Here is a 14,643-nt window from a genome sequence, read left to right as displayed (position 1 = left end):
TATCATAACTTATTGAACAAGTCTTCTCCCCGAGTTAATGTCTTCCAACATTTTGGAGAGTACCATGATGTATTTCCCCAGAACGTAATCAATGTAATTAACGTTATGTTATGTGCGTACATTGTTCTGAAAGTAAACAATGCGGATTACGGTCTAGGGAAAGCGTGCACATGTGTCGTGGTACTCTCCAAATGGTGGAAGACGTTAAGATTTTAACAGCTCTCAGATTTATCAAAAATATTTTAATTTGTTTGTTCCGAAGAAGAACGAAGATTTAACAGCTCTCAATTAATCAAAATATTTAATTTGTTCGAAGAGACTCTCCAATGGTGGAAGACGTTAAGATTAACAGCCTCAGATTAATCAAAATATTTTAGTGTTCCGAAAGAACTTGGTGAAACTAACACCTTTATAATTTTTTGTGGCGAAGAAGAAGAAGGTCGGTGGACAGTGCAGAGTTTTAGTTTTGGTAACTAACCTTTAATTGTGGCGATAAACTGTGCAGAGCTTAGTATGTAGTAAAATACACACACACTAATTATATACATGTATGATATTATGATTTATCACACATTTAATACTTGATGTATTAATAAGAATAAGTAGGAAAGTCAACTGTTTGTGTAGTGTAACTATCAACTGCCCTCACATATGAGCATAGATACTTAAATTCTCATTACATTCCCCCTGATCTCATGTGCTGCTTCATTGATGTGCATTACTTTTTCTAGGTAAGGGATTTGAACACAGATCCTGTCATCCATTCTATTCCATTCCCCTTTGTGGGCTATTTTTGCATGATGCAGGCTAGCTCAAGGCACACAATGCCAAAACCACTAACACATGTTATTACAATATATGGTGTGGCTTGTAAGCATACCCAAAAGAGAACTATTATAATCACTGTCAAATACAATAAAAAGAGAAATAAGCATGATTTAAAACCTCACAGCTAAAATTCTAATTCAAAACATTGGTTCAAGCAAGCACTGGACTGTTTCGGAGAATTGCAGTAAACATTTTGAAGTGTACACAGAAATGTCACTCTCAGTTTCTGTTGTTTCTGTTTTGAAACTGTATATTGAGCCTGTGTTAAATCACCGTACCGTGGAATTGCTGGTCGTGTCATCACAGGCAGCTGCGTGGATGTTTGGTAGACCTGCTTCTCTCGCGCAGATACTACTGCATGATCGAGACAACACTGCGCCCTGGTGGACGCTCTTTCAAATACACTTTGAAATGATCGCTTCTTTGTACATGGGTCAGTGAAAGGGCAGTTTTTGTCTGCGTCTGTTCGTTTATTCAGGCAAACATGTAAAGGCATTAAGGAATTACCTAATTTATGCATTTTTAAAAAACTATTTTTTTTTTTTCCATTTTTATTTTGAAAAATGATTAACCTAATTTGTCTGGAAATTTGTATTTGATGTTATGAAACTTGGTGGCTATGGAAATTAGCAACACAGTCGATCATTCTCGAATGTGTGACCATGGACCACAAAACCAGTCAAAAGGGTCCATTTTTTTTTTTTTTTTAAATTGCGATTTATACATCATAAGCTTTCCATTGATGTATGGTTAGTTAGGATGGGACAATGTTTGGCTCAATCATTTGCAGGCTTGCAGGCTAGAAAGTAGAAGTATTTAATTCCCACGATAACTTCTGTCTCCGAGGATGTCACACCCATTGCACGCAACAGTCTTGACAGGAAAAATGGTGTGAGAAAAAGAGAAAGAGAGATGATGTGATACACACAGGAGTAGCCTATGTTTTACAAAGAAATAAAATAAGAGAACTCTAAGTCTAATACCTTTGTTCAGTGTCCTGTGAGAGTCGTCTGGCCTCTTCTGGATCTTTTTTTAAGAGTGTCTGGTAAGTGGAGAAAGTCTCCACCATGCCGATGTAGCCAGAGACAGGGACGGGCTTCCTCACCCAAAAAATGTCCTGCCTAGAGACAAAAAAAAAAACAGTTATAGTCCGGCTTCTTATTGGTAAATGTAATATTCCACCAATGTTATAAACAACAATAAAATGACAGTTTTTTTTTTTTTTTTGATCCTAGATAGCAACAGTCAGTTAGGTCAGGGACACTTAATGAATAAAATTAAATTTAAATGTTCAAATTGAAATCCTTCTTATTTTATAATGTAGCATCCATTACATAAAAGGTCCTCAAGGCATAACAAGCCCTTGTTGCTGTATGTGGTAATAACTGTGGTTATAGTCGCAATAACAAATGCAACTTAAAGAAAAAAAATTAACTGATTGCACTTTGAACTGTCTCTCATGACCTACTTATTTATCTATATTTATATTTTAACAGCTAGTTTATATAAAACTACATTACCTTTTTTTGACTGGATACTGGAGAGAGTCGTATGTTTTCTTGTAAAGTTCAAAGGGGCAAGAACCTAGGCAAGGGCTCCGGAAAGGATGCAGGGCTGCATAAAACTGTTATGAAACAGACGTATATGCACATTTAATGTCTTGTCATGTTTCATTAACTATGTTCTGAACAAACAGTGAACTATAAGTTTAATCAGTCTAGTAAATGCTGTGAATAACGTTTGTTATTAAAGTAAATTATTTAATATTATGACCTATTGGTTATATATGAGCAGAGATTTTGATATTTTTGATCATTTTCCAACTTTTTTCCAATTCTAAAATGTTCTCATGTGTGACACACAAACGTTTGGACAGCTGACAAGCATTGAAATGTCAGAAATACCAGTGTTATGATTCCCACCTCTTTACAGATGTGGTTTAAAGTCTCTGAGCAGTCTCCATAGCTCAGCTCCATGTCCATGGTGTAGTTGAGAACTGCAAGGCACCCATGAGGCTTAAGCACTCTGTGAGCCTCCTGAAGAAAACGTGAATGGTCAAACCAATGGAATGCAGACATGGTGGTCACAAGATCGACAGATCCATCTTTAAAAGGCAGTTCTTCAGCTGGACTCTCCCTTTGTGTTTCCAATAAGTAAAACAGAACATGTGCATATCAATGGATGAAACTCATGAAGAGAACAAAATCTAGGTCATAATCACATTTCACATCTGAATAAATCAAGAAATATTTGACATTAGGCCCATTGAGACATTATTTTCATGTCCATGCATTTTATGTGCCTGATATGCAGGTTTTGTTTTGTTCGTTTTTTTTGGCACATTATTGATTGTCATTGCTGTTATACAGTAATGAGACTCATTTTGTCTGGACACACTTTACTTTTTTTATATAAAAAAAGGCAATAAAACAAATATGATAATGATGTATTGCTCTAAAAATACAACTCTAAAGTAAAACATGCACACACAGAGAACTCAGAAATCTCTGGAAAATTTACACATTTAAATGTCAATAAAGTTACAGTTTAGTGATGTTAATATAGTAATATATAGGATGCCTGCCCGTTACATATTGTTTTATGAAATCTTTTAGAATTTCAGACAAATACTTTCACCTTAGAGTATAGTGGTAGCACTCTCAATTACATGTAACATTTTTTTTCTTTGTGTAAATCTGCAGATTGTCCTCCCAAAATCAGCACAGATTCTAGCTGTTGAATCGTGATCATTTTTAAGTCTTTCTTAATAAATGTTTCTGGAATAAAGGAATGAAATTTAATTCATATGAAAAACGAAACTCTGAACAAATCTTTTTCCTTGATTAATTTGATGTGGTGTGCATATGCAAGGATGACAGATGTCTATTATGAAAGAAATACTGTACCATAATGGCCTAGTTCCAGAATGAATATACCATAATTCCATAATACTCAGATACACAACTTTTCAGATTAACATTTAATTTTGTATTAGAACTGTTGCTAAATGTGAGTGCTGTGTGTTAATGACTGTATACTTACTGTCTGGGTGATGAAAGCTAAACAGCGACAGAAGATTTACACAAAAGCTGTCACAGATGCAATTCAGGTTTGCTTACCTGTAAGAGATGTTTGAAACGTTTACATGTTTCCTCCCCATCTCCAGCTGAGCAGGACTGATGTCTATCCCGACCACACGAGTAAAATGTGGTGCTAGGAGCAACGTTCCCTGCCCTGACCCACAGCCAACATCTACTGCCAGGTCATTGGCTGAATTTTTCTGACAAAATGCAGTAAACAATAAATGCAATTGTAAATTAAATGACACAAATGGCAGACTGATGAATAAAAAACAACAAACTGTTCAACTCTTACATTACTCCTGTGGAACTGTAGAACCTTGTCGATGAGCTCTTCAGAAGGAGAAATTCTGTACTTCCAGTATGAGTTTGCGTGTTCTTTATCCTCAAACAAACGTACAGCCATTTTTGAAAGCTGTACAAGTCAGAATGCTGCAGGGATTTAAATCAGTACCCACATCTTTAGGGGCTAGAGACTGGTAGGTTTAGGGGTGGAATCGGGTAGGTTTAGGTATACAGTATGTAAGGTGGGAGGAGTTGGATCTGGATCTAACCACGCCCCCTGGATCTTGTGTTCTGCAGTGAGGACCATCTGCTTTAAACAGTCAGCATTCTAGGCTAAGGGAATCTAATGAGGATATAAAGGGGAGGAGTCATCTTAGGTTTCACGCTTTGCTTCTTTCTTCCCACACTGAGAGACAGTATCAACCATGCAAATACAATTTATACATGGCTAATACATTCCTTTGAGGCAATTGTAATGTGCCCAGTTTGCTAATGAGGACTTGAGCCTCACACAAAGATTTTTTACATTCACTCTGGACAATAGTTCTTTCAAAATTAATAAACATCTCAATGACCGGAGAGGGATCAAAGGTTTCCAGGCGAACCAGATGTCATGCTGAATAAAACATTAATAAAATATAAAACATTCACGTCACTGAATATCAGGGCATGGAACAAAATGTGACCTCAGCATGATTTTGAAAGACAATCTCTGTTTAGTTTAGAATCATGAGATCTTTTGCGAAACAAGTGATGTAAGCAGAAGAGTTAATGATAATAGATAAACCTTACCAAATTAAAAGAGAGCACATGAAAAAAATGAAAAGTATAGATATAATGCTTATCTGTAGATATTGATAACGCTAAAGAACAACAAACTTATTGACTAAAAGGTTTGTGAATGTGTGGATGTTAAGAAAGATTAAATAAAACGTTTACAACACCTAGAAAGAGTAAACATTTATTTGACATCCAGGGAATTTTTTACTATTCATGTGAACAAACTACACAACTGCAAAAAAAAAAAAAGTTATTTTAAACAACATTACATCAATGCCTGCATGCTGTAGAGGAAATTAATTCTAATTAGCACTGTGAAACATCTTAATGCATAGTGCAAATATATTTTCAGAATCTTTCATGTGTAATTATAAAAAAAATACTGTGTTTGTAAGACCACGAATTTGCTAACAACGTAATTAAGAAAGTAAGATGAAACCTTTTGTAGGAACTAGCTAAACACTTGGGATGATAGTAGAGGTGATTGAGTCATGTGTCACTCAGGTTTACATGCAAGCACACAGAAGTACTCCATTATAATGTCAACTTTGGCCTCTGTCGATGACACTTTCATCTCCTCTAGAATACTGGAACAGAATAAGTGACAAGAAAAACAACATGATCTATAAATGTCAAAAGGATAATTTCCTTTAATAAGAAAAATGCAATCTTATTTTTTGTTATACAGTCAACGTTGCATGACAGTAGAAGCGCCTGAAGTGTAGACGTTTCTCAGAAAGAAGTAATTACCGTGATGTTGTTCTCTCCAGCAGTGCGGTTGCAGCGCTTGGATCGGCTCTCAGAAAGGCCTGGTACATGGAGAACGTCTGAATAAATCCAATTACATTCTTGATGCTCAGCTGTCTCTTTATTGGAATTATTTCAATCCTTACAAAGACAGAAGATTATTACACAATTATTAGAATCTACAATTGCAACTCATGTCAGTGATGACATCATTTAAAACAAAACATGTAAAATACAATGCTTTTAATAACATGATAATAAAATATAATGTTTTATTTACACACACATGTACCTATACAAAATAAAGAATATGTGACAAGCAGATTTTTGTAGAGGCTCATTGACACAGATGGCTAATTATTCTTTACACTGAGTGCAGTGCAGTTTACCTCTCTTTATCTGGGAAGGGTATGGCTTCAAATAAGTCCTTTAGCTTACGGTTGGCTCCAGTTACCTTACTGCTCGTATAAGGCAGCAGTATTTGCATTACCTATGATAAATTATATAAGCATGCAGTTAGCAGTTATTATGAGCATATTTAACCTTTAGTGAAATGTCTTGCAAAAGTTAAAGTTGCTAAACATGCATTCAGTAAGCTGAAGCTTTGGCATTTACATATTAAAAAATTTACTATACTTGCTCTCTAGATACTCTTGTTTCATTGATATATAAACATATGGAATAGGCTTACTTCCTCATATATGTTATTAAGGTGATTGCCACAGGATTCATAGTGTATTTTCATATTGTCTCCATCACCAAAGAGAGCCAAGCAGCCACGTGGCTTCAGGACACGTGTAGCCTCCTTTATGAAACGTTCAGCATCAAACCAATGAGCTGCAGTTGCAGCCGTCAGCAGGTCCACTGAGCCGTCTGGGAATGGCAGCTCCTCTGCTGTGCCTACTCTGTCATTTTATGATAAACATGATAGGGACGAGACCACAGTCATCTTTTAGCACTTTATTGCACACTGTTGTCTCAAAAAACCTAATCTGGTCTTTAAACTTATGCAAAAGTCTAATGGTCATTGTTCCATATCTTTTACATTATCAGATCAAATATTTTTTAAGGAAGGGTAGAACCATGCATTACTGACCTGTAGGTGAGGTTAGGGAACCCTGGCACTGCTCTTGCCTGCTCCACCTGAGATTTACTGACATCAATACCCACTACCTGCTCAAAATATGCCGTCAGGGGACGAGAGTTCTGTCCTGTTCCACAGCCCAAATCCACAGCCAGCTGATGGGGCTTTCCTTTCTGAGAAGCAAGTGTTTACTATTAAACATTTTATGAGAGAATAGCTTTTTTTTTATTCACATATTAAGTAATATACAATAAATAATTTATTGGCATAGGTTTTGTAACATTAGTTTCTTGACTTTAGAGGTGTTAAAGGATTTGTCCACTCTCAAATGAAAATTTCCTGATAATTTACTCACCTCCCATGACATTCAAGATGTTTACAGTACCTATTTATTTCCTCAGTTGAAAAGAAATGAAGGCTTTTGATGAAAACATTATTTTTCTGGACAAATTATTTAAAAAAAAATTATCTCAGTGTTGTTTGATTAATATTAATGGAAGACAGGAGGAATATTGGACAGCTTCACCTTTAAGACTGATGTCCGGATCCAATACTATTAAATATCCGTTTAATACTATCTCTTAAGACCTAAATCACTATGTTTATGATGGTACTTGACGTTCAAAGCCAATAAAATATAAAAAATTATAATAAATAAATAAAGTGCGCTCCTCTCACACAGAAATGGTGCACGCATTATACGCAATCTGTTGTTCATCTTTCAATGGCTTAAAATCGTTGTTTTAAAACTGTAGTGGTTAAAAATGCATATCCATGTTACAGATGTAGTCCCTCGTTTAGGAAGGAGCTCCTCCTTTTGTCCTGGCTAGTCATTTTCCACCTGGTTCTGTCTCCCCCTCAGAGCATTCACATTTTGAATTACATCAATGATTGGTTAATACTAGCACAATCCCAAGAGATGGCACTACAACACAGAGACTGTTTCTCATATAGTTTCTCTAGGGTTGAGACTCAACACCAAGAAAAGTGTTCTTTGTCCGGCCCAGAGAACGACTTATGCCGGGATTCGATCACGATGTGGGCAAAACTGTCTCGAATTGAGACTATTTGGCAGACCATGAGCGAGGTCAGGGTAGGCCAAGATCGCACTGCTCATCAGTACCAAATGATGTTAGGTTTCATGGCTTCAGCATCTACGGTGATTGCTCTGGGGCTGTTGCACATGAGACTGTTTCAGTTGTGGCTAAAAGCCATAAGATTTCATCCAAGAGCCAATCCTCAAAAGAAAATAAAAGTGACACGCCTCAGGCTTCGTACACTATCTCTGTGGCTCAGAGCCCAGTTCCTTGCCTTGGGTCCCACTCTAGGGGCACCGTGTCGTCGCAGACTGCAAACGAAGGATGCCTCGCTGATGGGCTGGGGAGCGGTCTTTGTTGGCCATCCAGCTCAAGTGGAATGGGAGGGTCAACAGCTCATTTGGCACATTATTTGCTGTGAGCTGATGGCCATATTTCTGGCTCTGAAATATTTTCACCATCAATTGAGAGGCTGTCATGTCCTAGTATGGGTGGACAACACAATGACAGTCTCTTATATAAATTACCAGGGAGGTCTGCGCTCATGCAATCTGAACAGAATAGCAAGGCAGACTTTTCTTTGGGTCTATGACAAGTTCGTGTCAATCAGGGCTGTTTACATTCTATGTGGGAGCAGATTTACTGTCCAGACAGACACTACCAACGGGGGAATGGAAACTCCACCTGTAAGTAGTTAAACAGATTTGGAATTTTTTTTACAAAGCGGAGGTGGACCTCTTCACCTCCCAACAGACAGTGCAATGTCCCCTCTACTTCTCTCTGGGTCACCCAGCCCCCCTGGGTCTGGATGCGATGGTGCACACATGGCCCAAAATGCACCTATATGCATTTCCTCCAGTTTCTCTGCTCCCGGGAGTTCTAGCCAGAGTTCGCCAACAAGGGTATTGCTTCTTGCTGATGGCACCACGTTGACCGAACAGAGTGTTGTTCTCAGAGATAATATCTCTCCTCGACGGCTCGCCATGGGCAATTCCGGAGAGGAGGGACCTTCTGTCTCAGGCAGAGGGCACGATATTCCATCCCAGGCCCGGCCTGTGGAATCTTCATATTTGGCCCCTGATGGGTACCAATTGAGAAACACCGGGCTTTCGCCGGATGTTATTGACACCATTCTAAGTGCTAAGTCTTCCTCCATTATATGTGTTGTACACAATGTAGATCCAGTCAACTGCCAGATTGCTTCAGTTCTGGACTTCATGCAAGAGAAGTTATCAACAGGCACATGCCCTGACACTCGTAAGGGTTTATTCGGCTTGCCACACCTTGGTTGACGGGGTGCCACTCGGGATCCACCCTCTGCAACCTCGCTTTCTTCGTGGGGCCAGGTGACTGAGGCCTACAGCAAAAACCAAGATGCCTTCTTGGGACTTAGCTATAGTTCTCGAAGGGTCTGGTTGAAACCCCCTTTGAACCTTTAGAATCAGCCACTAATAAACTTCTGACTCTAAAAATGTTTTTTTTTTCTCATGGCAATAACTTCTTTAATGAGAATTGGGGATATACAGGCTCTTTCCATCTCACCATCATGTTTAGACTTTGCTCCAGGAATAGTAAAGTGATTTTGCATCCTCATCCTGATTACCTGCCTAAGGTTTCATTTTCGGCTGTACATCCGGTCATTCTAGAGGCCTTCTGCCTTCTGCCCTCTGCCGTTCACAACGCTGGAGAAGAAGAAATCTTAGACTGTGTCCAGTGCGTGCTCTTCAGACGTACATCCACCACACTAATCAGTTGCGTAAGTCAGAGCAACTATTCACCTAATATGGTGGGGTAACAGAGGAGCAGCTGCCACCAAGCAGACCATGTCTCATTGGGTCAGGGATGCTATTGCTCTTGCTTATGAGGCGAGCGGTCAAGCTTCGCCTATAGGTCTTCGAGCTCACTCCACCAGGGGGGTCGGGTCCTCTAGTGCTTTAGCAAGGGGTGCCCCCTTACAGCAGGTTTTTGATGCGGCAGGTTGGTTCTATCTGCACACATTCATAAGATTTTATAGTTTGGATGTTCATTCTACTCCGGGCTCATATGTCCTTGAGTCAACATCACAAGCTAATGTCTGAGGCCTTCTTGTAGCACACCTGCACAACCTCAGGGGTCCAAGCATTTTCAAACACGGCGGTGTGGGTATTCTCGTTCCCAATGCGCTGAACAGCACAGCATCGACTGTAGCTTTTGAAAGGGAATGTTCCCGGTTACTTAACTGTAACCTAGATCCCTGAGAAAGTGGAACGAGATGCTGCGCTGCGTTTCCGTGCTGGAGATGTCCCAGGACTGCTCTTCAGACAAAATATCCTGTTGATGCACCTGTGGCTAATCTATTTATAGCCCCGTGGTGCAGGCGTGTTCCGATGACGTCATCAACAGAGGCTATATTACCTCCGGTTCAATTCTATTGACGTGTTTCACACATTGTTCACAGCTGGTCACGATTAAGACGTTTCTAAGACTTTCTCAGGGAACAAGGTTACAGTTAAGTAACCGGGATCATTCAGGAGATAGCTTTTAATTATTTTGCATGTCCCCAAACTAAAGATTTAAACCTTTTTTTATGTCAGGTCCATACAAAAAAATAGTGCTGTCCATGAATTTGTTTATATGAGTTTGAGATTTCCTGGTCTGATTTTTTTCCCTAATCCACCCCTCGTGGAAATTTATGGCAAAGACTTACTACACATACGTAGGCCAACTGAAGCTTGCAGTGTTTTCAACCTCTACCGCCTCAATATGAGTACATGAACACATAAATATAATCTCTAGAACTGCTCTGAATCACTTCATGAGCATTTAACTTGTTTTGAGAAAACTTTCATCATATACAAAGAGACAGCAGTGTTTCAGGAGTTTAGTACACAGAATAGGACACATGCTTATTAAATAACCTTATTTGAGTTGATGTATATACTTTTATTTATTCTTTTTTTACTATATAGAAGCAGTATTTCCTGTAATTATGCACATATTTGGTTTCAACAACAGTTTCACTAAACAATTTCTTATGATTTTAAATCTGCATTAAACTTCAGATCAATCTCAAAGTAAAAGGCAGAACTAAACTCTGATTGTGTGGTAGATGTGTTCAAATTTGATCTTAATTCAAGTGATGATAGATTTTGAAAGTCTGACATAGTTGAACACTACTTTAAGGTTAACCCTGCATGGTGTAAATGTTTGAAAATGATTAACAGTGGAAAATAAAGATTTTGAAAAGTAATCAAAAAGTAATAAAAAGTAATCAGTTACATTAATAAAGTAATTGAAAAAGTTACACTAATATTACATATTAAATTAGGTAACTCGTAATCTGTAACCTACTACATTACCAAAGTAACCTTCCCAACACTGCACACAAGTAACTTACAAACATAGTGGGGAGTCGTGGCCTAATGGTTAGAGGGTTGGACTTCCAATCGAAGGGTTGTGAGTTCTAGTGTCGGGCCGGACGGAATTGTGGGTGGGGGGAGTGCATGAACAGCTCTCTCTCCACCTTCAACACCACGACTGAGGTGCCCTTGAGCAAGGCATCATGAATGCCACAGCATAAATGGCTGCCCACTGCTCAAGTGCCCACAGTGTGTGTGTGCATTTTGGATGGGTTAAATGCAGAGCACGAATTCTGAGTATCACCATACTCGGCTGAATGTCACTTTCACTTCACTTCACTACACTAAAAACCTCCTTGTTCTTGCCCTTAAACATCCCACTAGTGCCTCCCACAGGACAGTTGGCGACACCACAGTACCATAGTGTTACCATGATATACTGTATATTAGACGTAGTAAAATGCTAATAAACCCCAAAGTGCTATCTTATACAATCAAAAATAATTTTAAATGGTACTTTATTTATATTTCTACATCTCTGAGTAGTAGCCTATAACTATAACCGCATATGTTCTTATAAAAGTTAATTGTCATTATCACAATAATATTAAAATTGTTTTATAATGTAGGCCCATGTGCTCCATATTGGAAGGGTCTCACAGTTATCAAACAAACATGCAGTGATTCAGCAGTCGTGCACAAACACGACGCGTGGACGAACAAAACTCTAGTAACACGACAGATCTTACCTTTTTGTCCAGGTACTGGAGAATAAGCTCTTTTAGCTCATCTGGTGGTTCAAATCGATATTTTTGATAGAGGGAGGCATGCTGTTTCTCTTCAAACAGTCTTTCCGTCATCGTGACTTCAGAGCAAATCTTCATAGGAAATGTCTGCACGACAAGGGCTATATGATAAGAGTTAATTATTACTGTACATTACAAACAGCCAAGAGGCAGGACAAACCACTGTACTATTTTAGAGTGAACACACACACACATATATATATAACGGCGTGTTTTCAAAATATAAAAAGATATGAAACTTATGTCAGGTCATACAATGTGTTTTCATGGTAACCCACGGGACGGAGTAGTGAGCTGTTTGTCGTTCACTGGTCTCTGCTGCTCAGTTTGTTGGCAGTGCGTGATACAGTGCTGAATAAAAACATTCAAAGCTTATATCCATTAAATTGGGGTTAAAGAGAGAAATCGGACCTCAGCTGAACTAATTTATTAAAATAACATCATGTAAACTGTAACAAAACCTCGCAGTGGTACGGAGGTCGCCATGTTTGATATAGTCAGAAACAACATCGCGAGAATAGGCTTTTTGTTCGTGCACTAGGCGATACTGTATTGTCACAGTTGTCATATTGAACGAGTGACTGTACAATTGTGTGTGTGTATGTGTGTGAGAGAGAGAGTCCGTAGACAAATTAATGCACAAAAAGGAATATCTAACATATAATATTGTATAGATTGTTTTCTTCTTTTTTAAACTGTGTAAGCAATGTAACTCCAGCTGCAGCTCCAGATGTGCTCTTTGAAAAACTGTTAACTACAACATTGCCAGAAGAGGGCAGCAGTCATCTAGCGGTGAAACAATAGGTATGGTTTAATAGCTCAGCTGAACCAACTTGTCTATACAATGCTATCATTATTTTAATAGGTGAAATTTAATAATAAAAATTTAGATTACATTGAACAACAATGAAAAAAAGCATAACAAATAGCACACTTACAGTGCATAACAGGACAGTCGTGTAGTTGCTCAAGTCAAGACCAATCAAGTCAATATTTGAAGACTATCCTGCTGCATGATACCACATTTGTTTGTAGCTGTTTGGTCTGATGTTGAGTCAATTTCTAAAACACGTTTCTTTCATTTCTTGTCTTTCAGCTATACTTCATCATGCTCTCAGAAATAAGACTGCAGACAACACCATGCATATCATATATTTTTATAACAATGTTAAAAGAGGGGTTTTGTTACAAATCTCAAGGTTAGTGTTACCGATCTGAACCTAATAACAACAACAAAAAAGCTATATTTTCATAATGTTGCTTTATTTTTATTGTTGAATGAGTTTAATTTGTCCAGAAAAAATCTATTATTTTTTAGATATTTACAATTTTCTAAAACATTTAACAATGATATGTACTTATGACATTGTAAATCTAGCCAGATAACTACAAAATGTATATCATATTATTATTTAATATATAAGTAACAATTGTGTTTGTGACTGATGTAATTGATTAACTAAATATTTGTTTACTCTGTTTTGATTGAACTTTTCTAGAGTTCTGTGTGGATCTGATGTATCTTTGCGATGTGACGTTCCTCTCCTGAGTGAATCCTCCACATTGCTCTGGGAGAAAGACGGAGGACAAATATCTTACACCACACTGATCTACAACAACTCTGTCTACATCATCTTACACACTGTTGATGAACACAGTGAAGGCAAATATTACTGTAGATTGATGGAAGATGGAAGAGTAGAAACTGTTAGGATTCACACACACTTAATGTCACTTCATGTGAGCATATTCTTTTCTGTTATTTTTGTTCTGTATTAAATAAAAAAAAAGTCATGATGCCTAGGGGGTGTGCATTTTCACATATTATGTCTAGAAAATAATTTACTGAGATGTATTTACTCAAATTCACCAGATTACAAAATTTAGATTCACAAAATGGTAAGAGTAAAATCATACCATTTATAGACAAAGCTCCAGTATTCAAATATATCAAAACATATGACAGCTTGAAGTAATTCACAGTCTAATTCACGGATTGATCTATATGACTATAATTATTTTTCCAGGAACTGAGAGCTGGTTTAAAACGTAACATGCAAGTTCAGAGGTCTGCTGTAAAACACCTTCTTTCATAAATATTTCAATATTTATCTGATTGTCAATTTGATTTGCCAATGATGGTATTTACAGTATATGTTTGTGATTTATTTACAGTAAGCACAATCTTGTATATCTCAATATCTACAGGTGCTGGACAGAAAATCTAATCATCCACACAAAATTAAAGAAAATGAGCCTTGCCACTGGGAGCCACACACACACACACACACACACACACACGTTTGTTTTTGTGAAAAGTGGGGACATCCCATAGGCGTAATTGTTTTTATACTGTACAAACTGTAAATTCTATCGCCCTACATCAACCCTTCACCAGCCCTACACCTAACACTCACAGGAAATTTTGTGCATTTTTACTTTCTCAAAAAAAAAAAAAAAAAAAAAAAAAAACTAATTCTGTATGATACTCGTAATACCTGTGGAATACCCCTGTCATTATATAGACTTGTGTCCTGATATGTAACAAAAACAAGAGCACACACACACACTAGTAATATGCATTGCTAAGAATTCATTTGGACAATTTTAAAGGCATTTTTCCCTCAGATTCCAGACTTTCAAATAATTATATCTCTC

At 37.7% G+C, this 14,643-nt stretch overlaps 2 protein-coding genes across 3 annotated transcripts; both read right to left on the bottom strand.

Annotated features, from left to right (window-relative positions):
* Positions 1-1,360: 1,360 nt before the first annotated feature.
* LOC113108782 (putative methyltransferase DDB_G0268948) lies at positions 1,361-4,788 on the bottom strand. The gene is made up of 6 exons (XM_026272096.1): positions 4,204-4,788; positions 3,948-4,108; positions 2,751-2,964; positions 2,349-2,452; positions 1,812-1,949; positions 1,361-1,701 (listed from the first exon to the last, which is right to left on the bottom strand). Exons 1-6 carry the CDS (start codon positions 4,312-4,314, stop codon positions 1,605-1,607), a joined length of 825 nt encoding a protein of 274 aa, XP_026127881.1. The 5' UTR covers positions 4,315-4,788; the 3' UTR covers positions 1,361-1,604.
* Positions 4,789-5,138: 350 nt separating this feature from the next.
* On the bottom strand, positions 5,139-12,476 carry LOC113108780 (putative methyltransferase DDB_G0268948). Of its 2 annotated transcripts, none has more exons than XM_026272094.1 (7): positions 12,241-12,476; positions 11,929-12,086; positions 6,817-6,977; positions 6,412-6,625; positions 6,110-6,210; positions 5,724-5,861; positions 5,139-5,560 (listed from the first exon to the last, which is right to left on the bottom strand). In XM_026272094.1, exons 1-7 carry the CDS (start codon positions 12,251-12,253, stop codon positions 5,470-5,472), a joined length of 876 nt encoding a protein of 291 aa, XP_026127879.1. In that variant the 5' UTR covers positions 12,254-12,476; the 3' UTR covers positions 5,139-5,469. The 2 variants fall into 2 exon arrangements, with proteins under 2 accessions (XP_026127879.1, XP_026127880.1); XM_026272095.1 differs by having other exon boundaries at positions 11,929-12,072.
* Between the last annotated feature and the right edge of the window lie 2,167 nt (positions 12,477-14,643).

The sequence above is a fragment of the Carassius auratus genome, chromosome 9 (genome assembly GCF_003368295.1).
Source record: "Carassius auratus strain Wakin chromosome 9, ASM336829v1, whole genome shotgun sequence".
Classification (NCBI taxonomy): domain Eukaryota; kingdom Metazoa; phylum Chordata; class Actinopteri; order Cypriniformes; family Cyprinidae; genus Carassius; species Carassius auratus.
The sequence above is the reverse complement of the archived record's forward strand: the minus strand, read 5'-3'. Positions and strand labels throughout refer to the sequence as shown.